The sequence below is a fragment of the Alternaria novae-zelandiae genome (assembly GCF_023758075.1).
Source record: "Alternaria novae-zelandiae strain BMP 2774 chromosome Unknown scaffold_19, whole genome shotgun sequence".
Taxonomy (NCBI): Eukaryota; Fungi; Ascomycota; class Dothideomycetes; order Pleosporales; family Pleosporaceae; genus Alternaria; species Alternaria novae-zelandiae.
The window spans coordinates 574762-597155 of NW_026056979.1; the positions used below are offsets into that span (position 1 = coordinate 574762).

A 22394-nucleotide genomic window follows, 5' to 3' on the forward strand; every position below is an offset into this window, starting at 1 on the left:
AGAAACACATCGGGAAACATAACAATAACCGCTGCTTCGACGCCCTCGTCGATCATCCATTGTATTTCCGCCTCCGCCTCGGCCTGCGCATCCATTTCCATCTCCATCTGCATCCTTGCGTCTACGGACTCCTAAGCCGGAGCCGCATTCGGCTGAAACGTCTGCGGCACCGCCTCGCTGCCCTCCGCCTCAACGGTGCTCTGGTGCAACTGCGCGATCTGGCCTGCCATCGTTCGCAGCGCCTCTCTCGTCGCGTCGATGTTGAGTTCGCCGCGCTCAGACGCTTCTTTGAGGTATTGTTCCCATTCTGGGTCCATGGGTATGTTTAGGGCGCCCGAGGACTCGCGCAGGGCGGCGGCGTGGAGGAGGCGTGCGTTTAGGGAGAAGCCGACGGAGGAGGAGAGTTCGTTGGATGTGGAGTCTGAGTCTGATTCCGAGTCTGACGCTTCTGCTGCGCCGTCTTCGTCGTCGTCGTCGTCGTCTTCGGCTGAGGAGGAGGAGTCGGGCATTTCTGTGTCGCCGCCGTTGTGGTGGTGGTGGCTGGGCGGTTGCATGTTTTGCCGGGTGAGCGGATTGTGCAGGAGGTGGTTGTGGTGTTCTAGTTCTTCGATCTCGACTTCAATGTCCGTCTTGACGTTGATGCCTGCGCCGTTGTTGTGGCGTGATGAGTAGGCTCGGCGTGTGTCGACCCATTCCCCTATGTCTACGCCTGTCGTGTCGACTACGCGTACGCCCTCGTCTCGCTCATAGCGCTCTCGTGCCCAGAGTGTGCCTTCCCATCTGCAGAAGCCTTGGATTTCGGCTTCGGTTAGCCCGAGCCGGTCGAATGCGTCAAAGAGTCGCTTGTGGTGTGGGAAGCGGCCGAGGCGTTTTCGGTGTGGTTGAAAGGCGTAGTTTAGGCCTGGGTACCGCGCTTCGATTGTGTCGAGCGAGCCGTAGAAGTTTGCTGTTTCGATGCGCACTTCGCCGACGAGGTTTTTGGAGAGGTGCGCGCTGAAGGAGGGAGGGTCGGTGGGCGAGGGTGTGGGGAAGAGCGTGTTGTAGACGAGCACGCTGATGGGGTTTTTGCGGTGCATGGCTGCGGGTGTGTTGAGGCGAAGTTTGTTGGTAGGAAGTGTGCCGCCGTGCGAGAGGGAAGCGTGGATAGATGAGGTGTCGCCGTCGCTCGCAGATTGCGCGTTTGGGTGCTCGAGTGTGAAAGGACAAGGCGGAAAGTGGGTTGTCGCAGAATGTGACCGCCTCACCCGCACCTTCTCTAACTTCCTCCTTACTAAGGGGCCGGCCAGGTGTGTGTGCTGACCTCGGGCGTGACCGCTGTTTCCAAGGTTCCCACGTTCTGACGCCGCCTAGCTCTCCCACTAGCTATCAGACGCTCGTCGGAATGGTGCACACCGGGTACCTGACAGCTGACTCTGCTGTCTTGCGCGTGGAGGTTCCGAAAGTCCCGTGGATGGTAATTTGCAAAATCCCTGAATGCACAGAGGGAATCGCTCGAATCCTATGTCTTTTGCGCTATCCTGCAGATCTTGCGGGCCAGAGGGGACACCCCGGCTTTTGCTGCGAGATTGGTCGGGAAGGGTCGACGGCGTTTTGCGACGAGAATGCGGCACGGCGACGACGTGGGAAAACGGTGCAGCTAGCCGTCACCACACAACACAAGCTAGAGAAGTCTGAATGTCGAGGCCGGCGAGGAGCAGGGGAAGAGCGAGCAAGATGGGATCAAAGGGGAGCAGGCGGGTATAAGACATGCACTCTACTCGCGTCAACGCTCTCTGCCCTCACCGCCAGCACATGCACGATTATGGCTCGCTATTATTCTGGATCCTCACAGTTGGCCACAGATGTCGCAACAGGGACCAGACCCTGAAGGCCGCTATGCGAAGGCTCACACCGACGATCCCCAGTTTTTGCTCTTTCACCAGACTAACCTCGGCCACCCTATTGAACATTCTGCTCGCCACCTAGCACGCCTGCTAAGCAGAAGCGTCGCTGCACCTGTCAAGCCTCGCCGACAGTACACACGAGAATCGCCGGCCTCTTCGCTGTCAAAGCATGCCTGGTGTAATCCCACCTGCGACGGCGGGTGAGTTGTAACCCAGCGCATGAGAGACCAATAGGTCCGCCCGCCCGCCGATTATCCGGGCCCGAGTATTCGACATGGATGCCGCGGGACGAAGCATGCACGAGGAACGACTGGTCCAGCTCTCTGTTCCACTGCCATGCCTACTGCAGGGTTACTCCAACTTGGCCCTTGCTATGCAGGCCAAGCCTGTGCGACTTGCTAGCATTTCCGTCGTCGCGCTCTTGCCGGCGACGACTTTCTTCCAGTGCGCCACAGAAGCGCATTTGCTACGCAGGGGTGGTGAAGATGTGGTATTTACTTTTTGTTGTTTGAGGGTGTACCATGGAGGGATTGTGGGCGAGGTGATATGCCGAGAATCGGACCCCTGCCGTTCCGCCTCGATCGTATCTGCAGCCGATTGGGCAGTCATTAGGATCACGTGGTTGCTGCTGACACATCGAGTCCGCGTACGCCGTGGCTGCCTCATTCCATCAATCCTTCGATCCACCACACCCAACGTTTCTAAGTTGTCATCTGAACCCGTGACGAGCAGCTGCCTGCAGCCCTACGGGTCCCAACCACGCCTCATCCGCACCCGTGACAGACTGCTGCCTGCGATCCCTTCGCCTATATAATCCGCCAAACTCTCAGCCTCTTCCTTCCATCCTCATCCTAGTGCAGGGGTGATTTGCTTACCAGTGAAGATACGTCTGAGGTAGCAATTTTGCTGGTTTAAAACTACATATATTGACTGCTCTGGTAGGCCTTCTGGGCCTTCCAGGAATTTTTGGAACCCTCTTCGTTGGTCTCGGTAAGCTAGTCGCTGCTGGATTGAAGAAGGGGCCAGTGTTGTGCATCCTGCCCGGCTTATCTCAACGCATTCTTGTACAACCCGAAGGTACTCGTACTGCATCGGGAGTCTTGCAAGAGATTGGGGCGGAATATGCGAGTGCGACACCATGGGAGTGGTTTTTGGCCTCCACACCATGTTCTGGGGGCTCGAATCTGACGACGGCACTGGTGTAGCTGGCACAAGGCTGACATCGCCGCAATGATGTCGTGTTGCATCGTGTGACGATGACCGAGTATAAGGCACGATTGGCTTTCCAGTACGATCTCATACTTCGAGCCATTAGTCTTTGTCAACTTTCCTCATCTCACTCTGTTCAACTTACGCAACAGACATGTCTACTTCTCAAGGTCTTGCGGCATCCGACCACTTGGACACAGACAGACGGCTTTCCTTCGATAGCTTTGCAATGGCTGACTTGGCGTCTCCTCAAAGCCAACCTCCCCCACACCACTCAGTCTCCCCAGTCTCATCAAGGACAGGATCGCCGTCTACAATCAACAGCTCGAACTCCATGTCAACTATTCCACCCCAACAGGGGTCCGCATCTCCTCCCTTGAAGCCACTGCCAAAGCGACGTTCACATTCCATGGGCTGGTGGTGGGAAGTGGCGGCCTTGCTACTGAGCACTGTGTGCATGGCACTCATCCTAGCTATCCTTTTCACCATGTACGGCAAGCCCATGAGGGACTGGAGACTCCCCATTCAACCGAATTCTCTGATAGCGGTATTCTCCACTATTGCCAAATCGGCATTGTTAGTCCCTCTTGCCGAGTGCATCGGACAGCTGAAATGGATCTACTTCCAGACACCACAATCGAAGCCTATCAATCGCCTCTATGATTTCGATGTCGCTACTCGTGGACCTTGGGGAGCTTTTACCTTTCTTTACAAGCTGCGATTGAGGAAGTCCGCTGCGCTTGCGTCTTTTGGAGCAGCCTTGACAATTCTGTCGCTTGGCTTTGAGCCTTTCACACAGCAGGTTCTGAGAGTCTACTCCAAACCCGCGCTGCTAGTCAACACTACCGGGACTGTAAGCTCAAGCAATTCCTTCTCAGACGTGTCGAGCACAGAGAATGCTGATCTCATTGGTATGTCTTTGCGTGGATCACAAGTCGTGCGTCACTAATCATATGATAGGTATAGAGCACCCTCTGACCGTCGGGTTCACAGATCACGTCGCTTTGCAAGACATCAACTTGCTGAGCAATGTATACTGTCCGACAACAGAATGCAAACTTGATGAGTTCACCTCGCTAGGTCTTTGCGAATCCTGCAGCTCAGAAGACGTTGTTTTCGATGGTGATTTCTGGAATGGCGGTAACTTCGCAGACGAAGACTTTCAGGGCTGCGGCAATTCCGTGGAATCTAGCTATAATGCCTCCAGTCAGCACTTTTACTTCAACTATACTGCGATGACAGATTACGTTGCAGCCATGCAGCCTTATAGATGGGAGAGGATGTGCACTATCAAGAAGCCAGGGTATCCGGAATTGGTGCTCTGGATTACCGCGAGCCGCTACCTCAACGAGAGCTACCCCAGTGTTGGCGTTGTTGACACGGACCTTGCCGCATTTGGCGGCTATCAATTCGGTATCGTTCGCTTGGAACGCAGCAAGATCGATAGAACATACAGCCTCTTCTCTGCAATGAGTGGCAGCCCAGTGTGGTCTCTATCGATTGCGTATCCCCCACAGATTGAGTACTGCATAGGAGACTTTGAAGGTTACCAGGATGTAATCACTGAGCCTTTTGAGTTACCGCTGCAGACAATTTCCGCATTCACTTGCTTCAAATCGTCGTCTAACATCACTCGTGTCGGCGAAATCGATCGGCTCGGGTTGGTAAACGGGACGGTATCGCACTGCCAAATGAACTATTGTGCGAAGCGATATCACAACATCACAGTACGAAACACTGTCGTAAACTACGACTCGGTGGAGGAATGGCCACTGATCCCGACTGGTGACGACCCTTATATGGTGACAAGTGGATACGATCAAGCATTCCGTGCAGAAGGTCTGAACGAGACTTTCTACCTCGGCAACTCCTCACGCCTCTGGCTCGCTGCTTCCACTTCGCGCATCCTCAAATCCACGACGTTGAGCACGTACCTCTTGGAGTACTTCCTCGATCACACTTGGTCCTACTTCTTTCGCGGCTTCGCAGAAGTAGGAAGCAAAGTCATACAAGGCCCCGGCAACTCCGCGGCTATCAACAACACCAGCGAAGCTTACGGCCCGGACATCTTTGTTGATGTGAGATGGGCTTGGCTTGCGTATCCGCTGGCGCTCCTCGTTTACTCTGCACTGTTTCTCTCTCTGACGGCGCTGGGTAGCAGAAGACGTTCCTACCTTTTCAAGAACTCGATACTGGCTGTCCTCGTTCACGGTTTGGAAGGCTGGGACGCGGCGGATTGTCCAGAGCTGCTTACCGTAGCGAAGGAGAGGATTAGTGACCTGAAACGAGCTCTGGGACCGGCGAAAGTGTCTCTCGCTGAGAATGACGATGGCTTGCTGAAGCTCAAGCGTGACTGATCCTCTCACTATGGAACACTGGAACGGCAGGCGCGTCTTGAGGGCGTCCTCACCTTCACTTTGGCTCTCACCTCCCGCTAGCTCCGCGCTCGGACCGCTGTTTGCCTAAAACTGCAGTACCACCCCGCGTCAACTTCCTTCTGCAATCTTTCTCCGTCAATTAACCTACAGAAGCATCTTGACCTGCTGCGATCACTCGACCGGCAGCACAAGATGGCTACCCATACAGTCATCGAGATCCCCAAAACAACGTCTGGTCCTGCCGATCCCCGCGCACCCAGCATCCTCACAACCCTACCGCCTGAGATTCGCAACCGCATCTACGAGTACCTGTTCAAAAGAGACGGACCTATCGTTGTAGACGACGGTCAGGCGCACGTGGAACTTTTGGTCAGGGGTCATGGCATTCACTATACGCACAGTGGCGTCGAGCAGCAAGTACGGGACGAAGATTTGTGTGATGTCTTCGCAGATTGCACCGATCTTCTACTATCATGCCGGCAAGTCTACCATGAAGCCGTCGGTGTCCTCTACGGCGAGAACACTTTCTTCTTCTCTCAGTTCCTCGAACGTCAGATGCACTTTACCTGCACATGGCTGTCAAGAATCGGATCACACTATCAGCTCTTGTCTCGCGTAAGCATAGAAGCAAAATCGTATTCTCCAAGAGACACTCGGCAATACGAACTGTTCCCGCTGTTGAAGCTTGTTTGGAGCCATCCTCAGGCCAAATGCAAATTTACCTTCGTGCGTTCCGGAAGTTCGTTATTCCAAGAACAAAGTAACAGCGCCGGACTCCACAATCCAGTTACTGCCGCGTGTCTTATGAACCGTGTTCTCCTCGAATTAGGCACCGCAGACGTTCTCAACCTCAGGCAGTATGCCAAATACTCTGGCCTGATCTCATCAATAATGATCTGCTACCATCAACAAAACCATTGGGGATACGTCGAATACAATTATCCTATTGCGCGTTCCTTCCCGGATCCGGAGAGACGGTTCGACATCTTAGACCATGGTTCCAAGGTTCAGTGGAAAGAATCTGAACAGTTAAACCTTCTGTCCTTACCTGACGAGTTCCTGTCGGCCATCAACGCGTACGCACGCACATCCGATACGGATGTCACATTCGACCTGGACACCAAAAAAGCCCGGGGTTACCACGTCGGCCTCAGCGGAGTCAATACAAGGCTACGGGACGACATCGACCTTATGAATACGCGAGTGTACGGCGAGATCATGATTCGTATGTCTACCCAGGAAGACACGACCGACTTCAACGGCTTTAAGGCCTTACAAGAGATGTTGGACATTGACAACTTTTCGAATCTGATCGTTCCGTACTTCCGCAGGGAGGGGCAGTGTCCTATCAACATGGTTCTGATGTTCAAGCTCTCTACACCAAAGCCTGCCGCGGATCTTCGTATCAACATCACTAAACTTTTACATACATTCACACGCGCCTATGGGGACCTTACCATCACTATTCAAGGATCCGATAGCGGTATGAGCGGCACACGGTCTATCACGAGGCATCACATTCAGAGTGCAGTATTGCTCTTGCTATCAGATGTATTGGAGCAGTATCCTTCGGAAGCCAACCGGCCTCTTCCAAACATATGGATGAATGGTCACGGTACCGTCCTACGCGCCACATACCGCACCAAGACCACCTCCGAAGAGACCATCACTCCCTGTTCGTATGCCATCGACGATCCGATCGACCTCCTCACCCAGGGCCACCGCAGGGTCAATTGTCTTGATCAAGGTGGTATATTGAAGCATCTCAGGGTTGCTAGCCAACAATCTGGACCGAGTTCCGGTAGCCTGTTCGGTATGTGGTTCAACTTACGGTACTCTCTTGGGATGTGCGACGACGTGTGATCACGTAATATCTAGGAGTGATTAAGGCGGCCGAGAGTGTCGCGTGAAGAGAAGCAGGTGCTCAGACCTGGGAAGTACCTGAAGACAGCCGGCGCAAGTAGCAGGAGCGTACGCATATGCGTGCTAGCGCTTGGAGGCACCTGATAAAGGTGATTTACCGCGGTTCTCTAGCTGAAGCTCACGACCAATATGTGGGATTGACGTCTCCGAAATGGGATCTGCAAGGAATGGGAGGCTTTTCGGATCACCGGCAAAACATATCGTTCGTGCATGAAGTGATGAGGAGTCGCACATGGCTGAACTGAGATTAGAGCAACGGCTCTCTTGAGAAGTAAATATTGATCTTCATTCCAATCAACTATAGAAATTCTGCACTTCATCTAACAGTTCCTTGAGCATCCAAACGGAAACGGAAGAACAGCGGGACTCTTATACCCACCCTTCCCCACACTCCTCACCCCAAAGATAACATTATCCTTATGAATTGTCGCTGAAGTAAGGTTGTACCAATTGACATTCCCCACCTCAATCACATTCGTCCAATGCGGTTCAATCGTGTCACGATACAGAATCTCGTACCCCTCAACCGGAAGTCCCTTCGGCGCATCCCACTTGAACTGGCTGAAATTGTCCGACGTCGTAGTGTTGATGCCGACATTCATTGGCTCACCCGGTGCGTTGGCTAGACTCCACATAGTGGATGCAACGACCTTGGCGGCGCGCGTGTTATACTCAAAGTCTAGCCATTCGACCAGGTCACCGTATTGCTTTCCGTTTCGTACGGTGACGTTTTGGTGCTGTTGCGTGTAGTCTTCGTTGGGCTGGACGAAGCGAACACCTGTGTAGCCTGCTTCGAGGAAAGGGCGGTGGTCGCCGCCTCTGCTGTATCTGTCGAGACGGTAGATGAGGCGCACTGTCATCTCCGTGAAAGCATTCGATGCGACTTCGTAGATGAAGCGACCGAGATTGCGAGCAGGACTGTCATTGTCGCCGCCGATACTAAGACGCGAAGTCATCTTTGTAGAGTTCTCTGTCAGAGGCGTGCCCTGGCAGAAGAGGCGGATGTTGTAGGGATCGATGGTGCCGTCGGAGGCTTTGGAGTTGCCGACCATGTCGAGGTTTATCATGCCTGCTACATTTACGGATGCATTCTTGTAGGTTTGGGCGAGGTTCTCGGCGCCGAGGAGACCTTGTTCCTCGCCGGCGAAGGCTGTGAAGACGATCGTTGTCTTGGGCTTGTATTGTGCGAAGATACGGGCGAGTTCGAGTGAGACCGCGACGCCTGAAGCGTCGTCTACGGCGCCGGGTGCGTCGCCTTGGTAGTCGATGGGGTCGCTGTTGCGCGAGTCATAGTGCCCGCCTGTTACGTAGACGCGATCGGGGTCCTCGCTGCCTTTTAGTGTTGCGACGACGGTTGTGATGTTTACTGGGAAGATGATGCGCTCATTGTCTCCGGGGTGTTTGATGAAGCTGTTCCAGTCTACGGTCATCCTTCCCTCGCTCTCATCGGCTGCCTCTTGGAACTTAGCCGTGAGCCATGTTCTCGCAGCGCCGATGCCTCGGTTCGGGTCAGTTTGACTTGACAGGGTGTGACGCGTGCCGAATGATGCCAGCTTCCGGATCGTAGCCTCGATGTTGTCGCGCGATATTTGCGAAATGATGTCCTGAAGGTCTTCATCCGGCATCTGTTGCTCTAACGCCTTTCCAACGACGGGCAATGGCCATTGTTGCGCACTCGGAAATGATTGGTGAGGATGATGTGCGTGGATAGGTGACGAGAAAGCCGTCTGCAGCAGTGTTGCCGCGCAGACTGCGAGGATGGATGTGGACCGCATCTTGATCAATCTAGACAATTAGCTTGGACGATACAAGACATCTTACCCAAACCTTCTATTCCTATAATTTATATACTCCACCATTTTCGCCATCCCACTCTTCGCGACAGGCTGTCGACTGCCGGTATCTCCAACATCTCGCGATACCGCAGTGACTGCCGTCATCGGAGAAATGCAACTCTTGCTATCATGGCTTTCGCGAGCGCCGATCTGTATCGTAAGTGGAAGCTCGTAATGCTACCAAGACGCCAGAAGGAGAATTAGGGAAGATTTCAACAGCTTTGCTGCATGCTCCGCTTGGCAACGGGTACCGTGTGCGGGGTTCTCCATTGAGCTTCCGACCATTTGCGACGATATGCGATAACATCGGTCGTCTTCCGGAGGAAAGACCATTAGTAAAGCGACTGCGGCCTCGCGACGCTGTCCATTCTTCTGGCTGTCTGGTCGCGAGGGCAGTGCTGGTGTTAGTTACCTTCGAGGTGGCTGGGAGCCAGGGGTCTCGATCACGCAGTTTGTGTCGCGCTTTGCGAACCACATCTGCATCGATTGTGCAGTATTCTCAAAACCGCTACAAATGTCGTGATTGAAGTCTGGTGAGCACATCGGCTTGGTCAGTCGAAATCGAAGGGAGAACATCTGGACAAGATAGCAAAGATGGCGCTAACCCCAAAGCTTGGCGTGACATCATCGCATTGACTGGGAAGCCACCAAATTACAACAATGCGACTCGATGACAGTGACATTCCATGAGCACAAGTATCTGTCAGCAGAGGTTATGATTATACACTCACGATATGCAGCAGCGGCTGCTTCCCGGCGCTGCATCGAAGATTTCTCACTGATCGACGCCTCGTAGCGCCGCAACAAGCTTGACAAGCCTCGGCTGCACGAATCGTATCGTCGATGGTTCTCACGTTGCGCAGCATCGGCTGTGGAAATGTTCTCTATTCGTCCTGGAACCCCATGTCTTCCCCACGTGTTTCGAGATATCCGGTGGTACCTGGGGTTCATGAACGTGCTAACTCCAAAGAAGAAGGTAACAAGACTGGCAGCAACACCAAACACGGAGTGAAAAGCCAAACTAGGAGTACACAATAAAGGCCCGATGCATCACAATGCATGTCATTTAAAGCGTCGGACAGGAACTAGGCAATCACTGGTCAACGTGAACGGATCAGGTGTAGTCATTGGGTGTCGACGGCGGTAAACAAGAACAGTCCAGCTTAACGAAGCGGAGGAGGAAATTGAACTGGTAGAAATAGGCATGTAGGTAAGGTCTGATGACATGGCTTGCCAATGTGCTTGCAAGAGACGATGCAGTAGCGCAGGAGATAGTACTGAAGTGGTTATGGCCACACTCGCTGTGCTTTAGTAGGACGATGGCTCAGAATACAAAAGGTCAAACCGTCCACCTACTCTTAGTGGATCATCGCTACCAGCCTCTTCAGACTTCCTTCGTTACAAATCGGCCACTTTTGACAATCGCTCAACATGAAGACTTGCGCTCGCTACCTTCTTGCCCTTGCGGCTATTCTCACGACTGCCCTCGCTGCGCCAACGCCTGCGAGTGGAGTGAGCTTCCCCATCACTGACCTCCTCGACAAAGACCTCACTGTCGAGGAGTACGCCGCACAGCTTGAGAACCAGGACGTTGAAACACGTGACCTTACCAAGCGCCAGTTCAGCGGCGACACTTACAACCAACTGACTGACGGTACCGCCTGCCGCCGCGTAACTGTCATCTACGCTCGTGGTACTACCCAAGGTAAGATCTCTCTACTGATAGTAGGCGAATTGTATACTAATACCCTTTCTAGCCGGTAATGTAGGCGAGGCCAACTCCGAAGGCCCGACCTTCTTCAATGCTCTGGCTGCGCGAGTCGGAGGAGTTAGCAACTTGGCCATCCAAGGCGTTACCTACCCGGCTAACGTCATTGGCTTCTTGGCTGGAGGCGACGCCGCGGGTGCCACCACTATGTTCAACTTGATCAACCAAGTAAGTGTCATCATGACTATTGATGCATCGGTACGATGCTGACTGTCCACCTAGGCCATTACCCGATGCCCCTCGACCAAGATCGTCGTCTCCGGATACTCCCAGGGCGCACAACTCGTGCACACTGCTACACAGAGGCTATCAGCCTCCGCCGCCTCGCGTGTCACCGCCGTTGTAACATTCGGCGATGCTGACCGTGACGAGTCTTTCGGCTCTGTTGCTGCCAGCAAGGTTCTCATCATCTGCCATGCTGGTGACAACATCTGCGACAACGGTATTATCATCACTCCTGAGCACAGGAACTACGAGATCGATGCTCCTACTGCTGCCGCTTTCGTCGCCGCTCGCGTTTGAGTTCGAATTTGAGGGTGGCTGGAAGTACGATCGTATATGATTAGTTTAATGGTTACGAAAAATTTACGCTGGGCTACTGTTTGCACGATCGTTTCTTGGTTTTGACTTCCTTGTCTTTTCGGTGCACGGGAAATACTTTCGAATGTTTCCAAAGCAAAGATGAAGATTGACGCGACAACGTGAAATAGGAAGGGAAGTCTAGTGGCCGGGAACATAATGACGGTCTATGTGCAAAGGAATCATCTATCCTCCGGCGTGGAGCAGTAATAGAGCGGTGAAGAGACACTCGGGCTGCCAGGGCTGAAGAGAAATGAGTATCAGCAACGGTGTGCGTAATTGACGGGCAGTTGTAGACTTTAGAAGGCAAGGTGCCCGACATGTTGTCGTGGTCTTTGTTCTCCCCGTTTCGCCGTCCGCGGGTGTCAAGTGCTCTGCCGCCTTCAGGCAACCCCAACATAACGTGCTTTCCGCATCTCATGTCGAAATGGCGCATCCATTGCAACCTTTCGCGTAAGATGTCCATCAAACCGACGGAAACCGCACCATACTTGGCAAGCCACAGGAAAACTCGAGTGAAGTCATAACCAAAAGGGTCCGACCCGTAGACGCTTGGGTCGCAAGCCGCCACGCGCGAGTCATTTAGCGCAGATGTCGTGCTCGCCCCATAGAAAACACCAAACGTCTCGATTGCGGTGATTGCCTCAACGTCCATCACTAAGGAGAGAAAAATTGGATACCAAGCTCGCCAAGCATCGCGGTGTCGTCCGAACTCTTAAGATATGTAGTCTCCACGTTAGACTGAGGTTCTTCACCTCATCCCGACATCTCTTCTCTCCATCTTTTCTTCTCCGCATCGTCATGTCGTCCGCCTCCTTGTCTGAGCCCTCGGGCTCCATCAAGGGTTCTGGACCCTTCTTCCGCTCGGTGCCCTTCCAGATCCTGGTAGCATGTGGTGTCTCTTTCACGGCTCCGGGAATGTGGGATGCGCTTGGTGGACTAGGGGCTGGAGGTGCCGCTGAACCGTACGCCGTCTCTGCCGCCAACGCCCTGGTATACGGACTCTTCGCTGTGGTCTGTGTCGCTGCCGGAGCTATCAACAACCGAATCGGATTGACGTATGGTCTTGCATTGGGTGCCATTGGGTACCCTTTGTATGGTGCTGGTCTCTACACCAACAACATCTCTGCGAACACATGGTTCATGCTCTTCGGTAGCGCGCTTTGTGGTATCTCCGCTGGTTTCTTCTGGGCTGCCGAGGCTGCTATCATCATTGGATACCCATCACCTGGAGACCGCGCTTTCTACCTTGCCATTTGGCAGACCGCGAAGGCACTTGGACCGATTGTTGGAGGATCCATCAACCTGGGACTAAACGCGAACCGCAAGACCACTGGATCGGTCTCATCAACGACCTACATCGTGTTTATCGTCATTATGTGCCTTGGCCTTCCGGTAGCCCTGTGCTTGTCGCCAGCGCACAAGGTCTGGCGAAAGGATGGCACGAGGATCGTCACTGAGCGCGCCGCAACCTGGGGTGCCGAATTCAAGGCCGTCGGAAAGCTGTTCGTCAGCCGCCGTATCTTGCTCCTGCTGCCAGCTTTCTTCATCAGCTACTTCTACAACGGCTTCATGAGCACCTGGTTGACGACATACTTCACGGTCCGAGCCCGCGCTTTCTCCTCCTTCTTCACCAACTTTGCCGGTATCTTTTCCTCGTTCATCATCGCCTTCCTACTCGACAACCAGAAGATCCACATCAAGAAGCGCGGTCGCATTGCATTCTGCACCATCATCACCATCCTTGTCGGCACTTGGATCTGGGCAACAATCCTTCAGAAGCAAAACTACGATGCGTCGGAATCCCCGGTGTTCGATTGGTTCCAAGGCGGCTTCGGAAAGAGCTACGCGCTTGTTTTCTTCTGGCAATTCGGCGGTCAGGCCTTCCAGCAATTCCTTTACTGGCTAGTGGGCCAGTATGCGACTGATCTTTCCAACTTGAGCCATCTCACTGGTATTCTGCGTGGTGTAGAGGCACTCGGTCAAACTGTTGCTTGGGCGTAAGTATTGCCATTCTTAGAAAGCATTCGCAGATCACCAACTAACAACCGCGACAGTATGCAATCGGAAGGTGGTGCCAACCACTTCGTCAGTATCGGTATCAACTTTGGCATCACGGTGCTGTGTGTCTTCCCAACCTGGATCGTACTATCAGAGCTAGAGGGAAGCCACGAGGTTCGCGTCACGGAGGATATAGTCCCAAACAAGTCTCACGATGACACAGCTTGAGATGTGCCAATGCACCGAGCTTGAAATACATTATTTGAATTCTTCAACTCCGTCCTACCGTTGATTCATACCTTACATTCCGCTTTCACTATCGCTTCTTACGATTGCCGCGTTGGTGCTGCAGCGTAATTGTCATTTTCCCTCGGTAGAGCCATAAAATCACACAAGCCACTCTAGACGTCACCCTGTAAGCGATCTCCATTCGCAAAACGCCATCGCGTCTTTCAACCTGGTTGAACAAATTAGTATAACACAAAAGCTGTTCATGAGTGCAACTTACGATCTTTCAGATCGACTTCGACAACTTCAAAGCGGCCGTTCATCCATATTGGTGGATGATGATTATCCTGAGAGAACCCTTCCGACACATCCCACTGGCCCGGACCTACATCCGATAGTGCGGAGAGAGCTAGGTCCCGGCATATATACAGGTTCGTGGTGGTCTCGGAGCTGGGGAAGGCTTCCCCTCTATTGATGGAAATCGTGACCTTCGTGCGACCTCTGCACATTGCCGTAACTTGTAATAGCTTGGTGATGTTCAACTTGATATCTTCCAGAGTAACTTCAGGGTGTACATGGAATTCCAGAAGAAGGCTTACTGGGTAAGGATCAGAGGGTTTACCCAAAGGAGAATTGAAGTAGCTATCCTCGCTCCAGGACTCCTGGAGGGTTCTGAACTCGTCAAAATCCGAGCGAAGTTTACTAGTGGACATTTTGATGATGTTCCGCCTGTAGAATCTGAGCATGGTCATAAAGTCATACCGCAACTTGTTGCATATTGCGCCACAGATTAGACTGACTCCGGTCGATATCTTCCTATCGACATCCCAAACAATCGTCGAATCGCTCCCATAGGAGTCAGAACGGCCAACAGAGCTAGCCTCACTTACGATCTGTCGCTGAATGTGTTCTGGTAGACCAAAAAGATGATGCGGCTCTCGCTCAAGATTTGCCCAAGCAAACGTTGCACCCTTATCGGATATGTTGAACCGTAGTTGAGCACGATCGTACATTTCAACGCGTCTGGACGTCTGAAACACGATAATGCCTGAAGAACAATCTCGGTGAATATAGACCTCGCTGATTTGCTGCCCGTATCTTCCGATATTTATAGCATCTTTCCGCAACGTTTGGAGAGCGGTATTGAGACCGTCGATGTCGACTCCGAGTCCAGTTCCAGAAGCTCCGATGGAAGGGTGGAAGTCGTAGTATGCTTGACGCTTCGGATGCACAAACTCGACTGTAAGATGCGGCAGTAGCGCCATTGCTCTCACGAGGGTCCACATCTCGACTGCATGGCCGGGTCCAAGGTGTGGTGCAAACCAAAACGGGTCAACACCATGAGTCTCGCACGGAATAGGGCATGCCCTGTCCACGTCGAGGAGGATATTTTTAACCATCATTCGACGGGAGCCAAGATCTATGAGCAGCACCACCGCGCCTGTGGCTTCTGTCATTGTTCCGTTCAGAACGCTGCCGTCTTGAACGTCCATCTGATATAAATCTCTAGACACGATCCAAACGTTGTTGGAGTAGAGAGTCGTAGCGGCTTCTTGGTAAATCTGTCGACATGTGGACAAGAGAGGGAGGCCCGCCACCAGAGCCGCGCGTACGTCTTGGTCTTCAAACGTGGATCGCGTGATAAACTTCTCCGAGGGGGATAGCCGGATACCGTCATAGACGTGGAATAGGGCGTCGTAGATGGCATTACGAATTTCAGCGGGAAATGTAGTGAGGAATGAGGGCGCCGTCGGGTCGCGAGGCTTAGATCCGCCTTCAGCAATAGCTGGGTAATAGGGCAACTCATCGAAGTATACGCGGAGGTTATCAAATCTACTCTCATCGGGCTCCATGGCTGCAGAGGGGCCGGTTGGTTCTGAGAACTGTAGTAACTAATTGAGTGGTCGAAGAGGCTCAGATCTTATGGATTAGTTCGCGGGAAAAGAGAGAGTGACGGCGATGCTAACACTCTATATATACAGGAGTGTTCAGCGTATTACGCGAATTCAGTGTGTTTGATACTTCAATACGCAGTCGCTCCAGGCCAAGAGACAGTGTTTGCAAAGACCCTCTCATGTATGTTCATTGAAGAGAGCTTCCGTGAATCACCGATTTCGATCATACATGGATACTGTGATTGAATGTGCGAATCGCCATTATTTAGCTCTTTACCAAGCAAAGCTAATATAGTGGGTCATGCATGACCTACTAGATCGAACCGACAACGATACCGGAAAAATCGAGATAGAAGTCCCATGATAGAAGCCACATTTCATCAGCGCTCTTTCGCTATCGCGCTTGCGTTTGTTAACCAGAGCAAAGTATCACTCGCCAATAGAAGCTTCCCATTGAAAGTTCATCCACTGCAAACAAAATCTAGTCACATCAGTCAGCCTCTCTCTTTACAACCAGAACGAACAAAGAACTTACATCTCCCCGCCCAATACCCCGCATCCTCATCCCCCCCCACCACCACACTTTGCAAATACCCCAAATAACACCCTAACGTACCATCGAAAGACCGGCCTGGGCGTGTCGCAGAATATCCATCTCCTGTATTCCCATCGTATTTCTTGCGGAACTCCCGGTTAACGACAATGACATCTTCACCACCATCTCCACGCGACACGTTCCGCTGTATGGTCTCCGATGGATTTATTGATTTGCCGCCTGGCCCTTCAACGCACAAGATGCGGCCGTAGCCGTTTACCCATATGTTGGGGCAGCGCTTAGTGTCTGGACGGGTGCGTTTGTACGTTTGTTGGAAGTCTGTCAGGGCGATGAGAGCGCATGTGCGGAGGTGGGCCAAGGAGACAGACGCCTTATCGTTTTTATCGCCGATCTGAAACGTGATTTTCCTGTCGCGGCTATCGAGGTACGACGTCACGCGTAGGAAATCGAGGATGTTGATACGCAGATCATCGAGTTTGGGTGCGAGCGAAACGTTGAACTGAAGTAGAAACTCCAGGTCACGAATTCCCTTACGTCTGTTGCTCATCCTCCAGGGCTCACGTGGAGTAGACGCAGTGCAGCAGAAGACGCGTAGTTTGTCGAAGTGGTCGAAGTCTGTTTTCACGTCTGTACTCCGCATCTTGACTGAAATCATATTGGCTAGCCAGAAGCGGTAGTAGCACTCCGATCGCAGATGTTGCGATACCGATTCCAGCACTGGAGTTGCGCCTACTGTGGTCTTTTGGTCCAGATCGATAGTGACTGTACTTCGCCAGGGGTCAAGAAACCCTTTAGCAAGACAGAGCGATTCGAACAGCCGGATCTTGAGGTGCTGTGGTAGGTTCATCAATCCGGGGGTGTCTGCGGGTTGAAGTAACAGTGTTTTGCCGCCGTTCGTGATGGAGAACTTCCGCTCAACGTAGGTTCTCTCAACGCGGGGACGATTGTGTGATGGCTTATAGTAGTTGTAGTCGAACAGGATATACCCTTCTAGACCATCTCTTCGGATGAGGACATCGTGCACCAGAGGCCCACAGTTCTTCAGACCAAGATCGTCGCGTCGGAGAGCTATGAGCGCGTTTGTGATAGCACTAGTGTCGAAGACTGGATGTGTCTTGTTACCCCTGTTCTCCGGATGTGTCTTGCTGAACATGGGATTAAAATCATTGTTGTTCCGGTACTTGTAGTTTTTGCCTGCTCCCTTGGGGCAGACAATCTTCATCTTACGGATCGCATTAGGGGTTGCCCAGAGAGACTTCAGTAGATTGCCTAGTTTGACAGCCTCAGCCATATCAGTTGTATCCTTGCTGGAGTCAATTTTTAGGCGCCATTTGAGTTGGTCACCGCCATTGTCGGTGTTTTCAGCCAAGTTGACAATGACCTTGTGTACCATAGCCGCACTAGATCCGAGCATAGTCAACCAAGTTGCGAGGTCGTCTGCTTGTGTAACTCGGTACCCTGACTTATCATACGAAGCCCTTGAGATAACCCACGTGTTACTCGACAGGAATAAGGACGTGGCCTCGTGGTAGACTTGCCGGCACGTGAGAAGCAGCTTTAGCGCATGTGCGTGTTGGGTGTGTATCGGACGAGTATCGGCGGAAGCAAACCTCTGGTCTCGGACAAGCTGGTGTATCTCGATCTCGCCGTGGGCCGGAAGTAGATAGCCATAGATCTTGTTCCGGATCTCTCCAGGTAAAGAGAAGAGAGTTTTCGCACCAGACACAGCGGGAATGGCTGGAGTTTCCGGTATTGGTTCCGTTCGCGGGAGTGTTGCCATAGCTGTTGAGTTCGGGTGAGTTGAAGGGAATGAGAGTCGGCTTTACGGGTCACTATATACAACAAAGGAAGAAAGGTCAGCGTCTGTGCCCCAGTATCGTTCGTACTTCCTGACATAGATTCACCTTGCTTGCATGAAGTGAAGCCCTTTTCTCTTGACTGTGACTTGGGCCGGGGTAGCACCCGACTACATAGTGTTGGTGAAAGGGTATTGCCTGCCGCGCCGGTAATTGAATGTACTACGGTACGAGCAAGAGCTAATAGGCGTAAGTACTGGTAAGAGTGAATAGAAGTACGCACGGGATAGCCTGAATAGGCACCATGTACGATCCGTAGCCGTAATACGAGTGGAGAAGGGCACATACCAGCGTTGACAAAAAGTGAATGTTCTCTTGTCTCTCAACCTTCGCCACCGTCAACAGCCCTGAGAACTTTCACACTCGCACCAAGCTGCCAGAGATGACCTAAACCACCTCCCCTCCGCCTCCTCGACCCACCCAGCAACCGACTACCTGGCGTTTGTGAAAGTCTGCTTGCCTAGAGCCATCGCACTCGTTTTCCCCACAAACAGGCTGTGAACCAGTGAGCCCCACCTTCCAAATCACCCTTGCCGCGCTACTAGCTTGTACCCGCGCCATCCTAACCTACCTACGCACCCGGAATCTGGAAATCTACAGCAGTCAGCATACCCCCTCATTACTAACAAGACCCAAAACAACTCACAGGCATCAGACCAGTACTTCGGACTCACACCAAACCCACACCGCTGGAGCCAGCCGACATAAAAGCGTGCAGAGCCGTCGAAAGCCTCGACGGGCGGAGTTTCGCGCCAGCAGTTGAACTCTTTAAGTAGAAGACCATATTCTCTGAAGATGGAACGGCGATGTGTGGTCCAGGGTGTGTACTTTTGTATGTACGCTTGAGGATCCATCGTCGTGTCTGCGCTCTCGATTTCAACAACTTGGCCGAGACCATTGATCCAGATGTTGGGGCAGGGCCTGTGATTGGCATCTGGATGCTTGCGGACGAACTCTGTTAGAGCTATTAGGACGTACCAGCGTAGTTCCTCGAAGGATGTGGAGGTATTCGATGGGGCGACGTCCTGGCCGCGTGTCGCAGATATAGTAAGATTTCCTGTCTTGTTTCCTATAGTAGAAGTGATACGAAGAAAGTCGGTGATGTTGATACGGAGATTCTCTGGAGTAGTTGCCGCTTCTACTTCAAGCAAACAGTCGAAGTGTTGAAGTGTATGTATTTCCCTGCCGCGCCAAGGAAACTGTGCCGATCTGCCAATGCACCAAAATTTCTCCAGTTTGCGGAAGTTGTCAAAGTTGGTACGTTTGTCCTTGGAAGCCATTTTGACTATCCACTTGTTGGTTAGCTGGAGTTGACTGAAGCTCTCCCCTCTAAGTTCCCGACACACGGAAGCCAGAACCAGGTCCCCGTCCTCACATGTCCCCTTATCCAAGTCGAAGGTTATGGTCTTTCCGCGTTGTGTGACGTGCTTGATTATCTCGCTTCTGATATTTTCTGGCAGTTTCAGTATGTGATCCAATTTAGAGGCAGGAATGAGAGTTATTGCGTCACCGTTTTCGGAAACGCGGAAATACTGCTTATGAGTCGGGTCCATGAACGAGCGACCAAAGAAGATACCCCCTGTTCTGCCATCCCTATCAATAAGGATTTCGTGTACTGCATCGCCGTATTTGAGAAAGCCGAGAGGATCCTGGACTAGAAGTCGGAGTACGTTGTTCAGACGAAAGAGGTCGAGGCCGGAAGTAGCTAGAGGGGTTGCCATGCAACGTGCTGGATGGTTGAATGGAGTGCCAAACATAATCTCCACGTCGATAGCGTTGTTGGAAGGCTTGTGGAGTTCTCTCACCAAGTCTTTGAACCTAATGCTAGTGGCTATAGCGAGGTATGGGTCCTGGATATCACGAGAAATATGAAGGTCTTGACACGTAGGAGAACATGTTCCTACCATGTCGATTTCCAAACCCTTCAGCAATCCGGATTGAGAACCAAGTCCGCTCAAGAAGATTGCTGCGTCTTGTAAAAGTGTGACAAGCTGGGATCTAGATGTATAACGTTTTAATGCAACGGTCCAGCTGTTACTTTTCAGAAACGTGGTGACGGCTTCGTGATAGACCTGTCGACATGTTGAGAGTAATGGCTTCCCTGCGAGGAATTGTGCACGTGTGCTTTGTATACCTTCGATATGGCAACCGTCTTTTACGAAGGATACGTGATCCTCGTCCGTATTCTTTAGTCTTATACTCGTCGAAGATGCCAACTCTGCGGCGGGCGGCGGGTACCAACGCCTGAAATTACAGTCGTGCAGTTGATGCGCCTGACTGTCTACGGCACCTTTCGTGAAGAGGATTCCATATATCTGGTTTCGGATTTCGGCTGGTAGATCGAGGAAGGAAAGGATATCCGGGTTGGCTTTCGTGGAGTTGCCTTTTGCGATCGGCTTCGGCGTGTTGTTCAGCGCCATGTTGTTCGCTCGAGCAAAAGAGTTGAGTGCTGAAAGGTGCGGTAAGCTTTTGAGATCGAAAAGCCGGTTTATAAACAGGAGCGATGAACGGAGACCTTTGGAATGTCTGTGCACCAGGCAGATTCCGTAGTGGCGATGTGAGTTCAAAGTCGTAGCGTTCCTGCGTTGGCAAGGTACGGAACCACGGCCTCCAGGTCAGTGCACTGCACCTGCTTGGTCAATCAGGCTGCCGCATTTTCTTTCTCTCCTTGTGCATATCAATACCAGCCCCACCAGCTCCGGTCTTGCGCACTCCCCAACTCACGCTCAACCATCCAAGATGCCACCCCAATTCATCGATATCTCGCGTACGAAAGCCAGCAAAGCCCACAGCGGCGGCTCAATTCTCGAACTACCAGGCGAGATCCGCACTATGATATACGTCCATCTCTTTGAGCACCACGAAAGCATTCGGTTCGAGTATTCCGAGGACCAAGAAAAAGTGATGAGCGAGTATACCCACGACGAAGAGGACATACCAATTTCATGCGCACCAGTCAAGTCGGATGCGTTCACCAGTATCTGCGGCGGTATCAACTTGCTGCTCAGCTGTCGCCAGATCTACGACGAGGCCGCGAGTGTCTTGTACAGCAACAACACTTTCGTCTTTGGCAAGACACCGACCGACTGTGTACCAGATTATAAGCGCCTTCAGTCGGCTACAAAAGATCTCAGACAGATCCAGTCGGCCGCGAACTGGTGTCTAGGGTCCCAGATGCAGTATGTCCGACAGGTGAAAATTGATGTCGCCAATGGATGTTGTAAGGGCACCTGCCTCATGCATAACTTATGGCACCAGAGTACCAACATTACTCCACTCGTAAAGGCGATGTGGTCACCCTCAGCCGCGAAATGTCACTTCGAATTCGTTAGCTCGAACGCGTGGTCTGAAGATGGCCACAGCCAGTCACACTTTGACATCGAGGCCGCGAACACAACACTCGAATACCTTCGCGCAGATACCGTCGCCTTCGAAAGGTACTCCCGACAGGTTGTTGCGGTGATGACTGCGCCAGCAATGTTGACTCCGGAGGACAAGCCAAAGGGTTTTGCGTACATTGTGCTTGGACAAAGCGGTAGTCATCAGGACACGCGACAATACCTCCTGCTGCACCCTGGGAAGAAGACAGGCAAGCTTCGCGCCACAATGCGATCGCCAGCGCCACACCTGATGGGGTTGCCTTATAGTGTACGGGAGCGGATTGGTTCATACGTCCTGGATCACCAGGAGGCTGCGAACTTGATGTTGTTAATGGATCGCATGAGGGGTTTCTATCTGGGGATCTTTCCTATCAAGAGTTCCTTCGACACCAATATGTTATGGTGGTAGCGTGTGGTCGATAAGATAGCCTTTGCTGGACTATTACCTACACTCAGTAAATTTCATTGTTCCATTGTGGACGTTCATGGCGGAGAGTCGGAAGGAACGATGGGCGTTGTAATATCAAGCGATGTAATGGCGTCTCCTGTCACAAACGCGATGTAGGACATCTGTAGAGTGCAAGACGTCTCGATGTCAGTGTCTTTGAGTGACGAGTAGTGATGCGCTCGCGCAATGTTGTTGGAGCAGACGGTATCGGCGTGTGGCGTGGTGGAGGAGTGGAGGGACGCGTCGAACGCGTCGGTTAGCACACCCCGCCATGATCGGGGCGGCGAGTCCGAGCGATTGATGACATAGTGCGGACATCTGGAGCTAACCCCCACCCCAACTCTACTCCAACACTCCAACCAGACCTCCAACATCGCATTGTATATACTTCAGCTTCAAGTTTCTCCGGATTATTTCTCTTGAAGTCTCACCAATTCCTCACACAATCACGAACC

At 52.3% G+C, this 22394-nt stretch overlaps 8 protein-coding genes across 8 annotated transcripts; 5 read left to right on the forward strand and 3 right to left on the reverse strand.

Moving 5' to 3' along the window:
• Window positions 1-131: 131 nt before the first annotated feature.
• J4E88_008516 (uncharacterized protein) lies at window positions 132-1076 on the reverse strand (the record flags this gene model as incomplete). The annotated part of the gene is made up of 1 exon (XM_049402126.1): window positions 132-1076. The coding sequence occupies one exon, from the start codon at window positions 1074-1076 to the stop codon at window positions 132-134; it is 945 nt and encodes a 314-aa protein (XP_049252224.1).
• A 2503-nt stretch (window positions 1077-3579) lies between these two features.
• On the forward strand, window positions 3580-5449 carry J4E88_008517 (uncharacterized protein; the record flags this gene model as incomplete). Its single annotated transcript, XM_049402127.1, has 2 exons — window positions 3580-4003; window positions 4053-5449. The coding sequence occupies 2 exons, from the start codon at window positions 3580-3582 to the stop codon at window positions 5447-5449; spliced, it is 1821 nt and encodes a 606-aa protein (XP_049252225.1).
• Window positions 5450-5662: 213 nt separating this feature from the next.
• On the forward strand, window positions 5663-7333 carry J4E88_008518 (uncharacterized protein; the record flags this gene model as incomplete). Its single annotated transcript, XM_049402128.1, has 1 exon — window positions 5663-7333. One exon carries the CDS (start codon window positions 5663-5665, stop codon window positions 7331-7333), a length of 1671 nt encoding a protein of 556 aa, XP_049252226.1.
• A 380-nt stretch (window positions 7334-7713) lies between these two features.
• J4E88_008519 (uncharacterized protein) lies at window positions 7714-9252 on the reverse strand (the record flags this gene model as incomplete). The annotated part of the gene is made up of 2 exons (XM_049402129.1): window positions 7714-9178; window positions 9245-9252. The coding sequence occupies 2 exons, from the start codon at window positions 9250-9252 to the stop codon at window positions 7714-7716; spliced, it is 1473 nt and encodes a 490-aa protein (XP_049252227.1).
• Window positions 9253-10659: 1407 nt separating this feature from the next.
• On the forward strand, window positions 10660-11518 carry J4E88_008520 (uncharacterized protein; the record flags this gene model as incomplete). The annotated part of the gene is made up of 3 exons (XM_049402130.1): window positions 10660-10933; window positions 10986-11164; window positions 11219-11518. The coding sequence occupies 3 exons, from the start codon at window positions 10660-10662 to the stop codon at window positions 11516-11518; spliced, it is 753 nt and encodes a 250-aa protein (XP_049252228.1).
• An 858-nt stretch (window positions 11519-12376) lies between these two features.
• On the forward strand, window positions 12377-13804 carry J4E88_008521 (uncharacterized protein; the record flags this gene model as incomplete). The annotated part of the gene is made up of 2 exons (XM_049402131.1): window positions 12377-13575; window positions 13633-13804. The coding sequence occupies 2 exons, from the start codon at window positions 12377-12379 to the stop codon at window positions 13802-13804; spliced, it is 1371 nt and encodes a 456-aa protein (XP_049252229.1).
• Window positions 13805-14067: 263 nt separating this feature from the next.
• J4E88_008522 (uncharacterized protein) lies at window positions 14068-19832 on the reverse strand (the record flags this gene model as incomplete). Its single annotated transcript, XM_049402132.1, has 6 exons — window positions 14068-15680; window positions 16316-18037; window positions 18160-18221; window positions 18275-18291; window positions 18400-18458; window positions 18758-19832. The coding sequence occupies 6 exons, from the start codon at window positions 19830-19832 to the stop codon at window positions 14068-14070; spliced, it is 4548 nt and encodes a 1515-aa protein (XP_049252230.1).
• A 1018-nt stretch (window positions 19833-20850) lies between these two features.
• Window positions 20851-21900, forward strand: J4E88_008523 (uncharacterized protein; the record flags this gene model as incomplete). Its single annotated transcript, XM_049402133.1, has 1 exon — window positions 20851-21900. The coding sequence occupies one exon, from the start codon at window positions 20851-20853 to the stop codon at window positions 21898-21900; it is 1050 nt and encodes a 349-aa protein (XP_049252231.1).
• Between the last annotated feature and the right edge of the window lie 494 nt (window positions 21901-22394).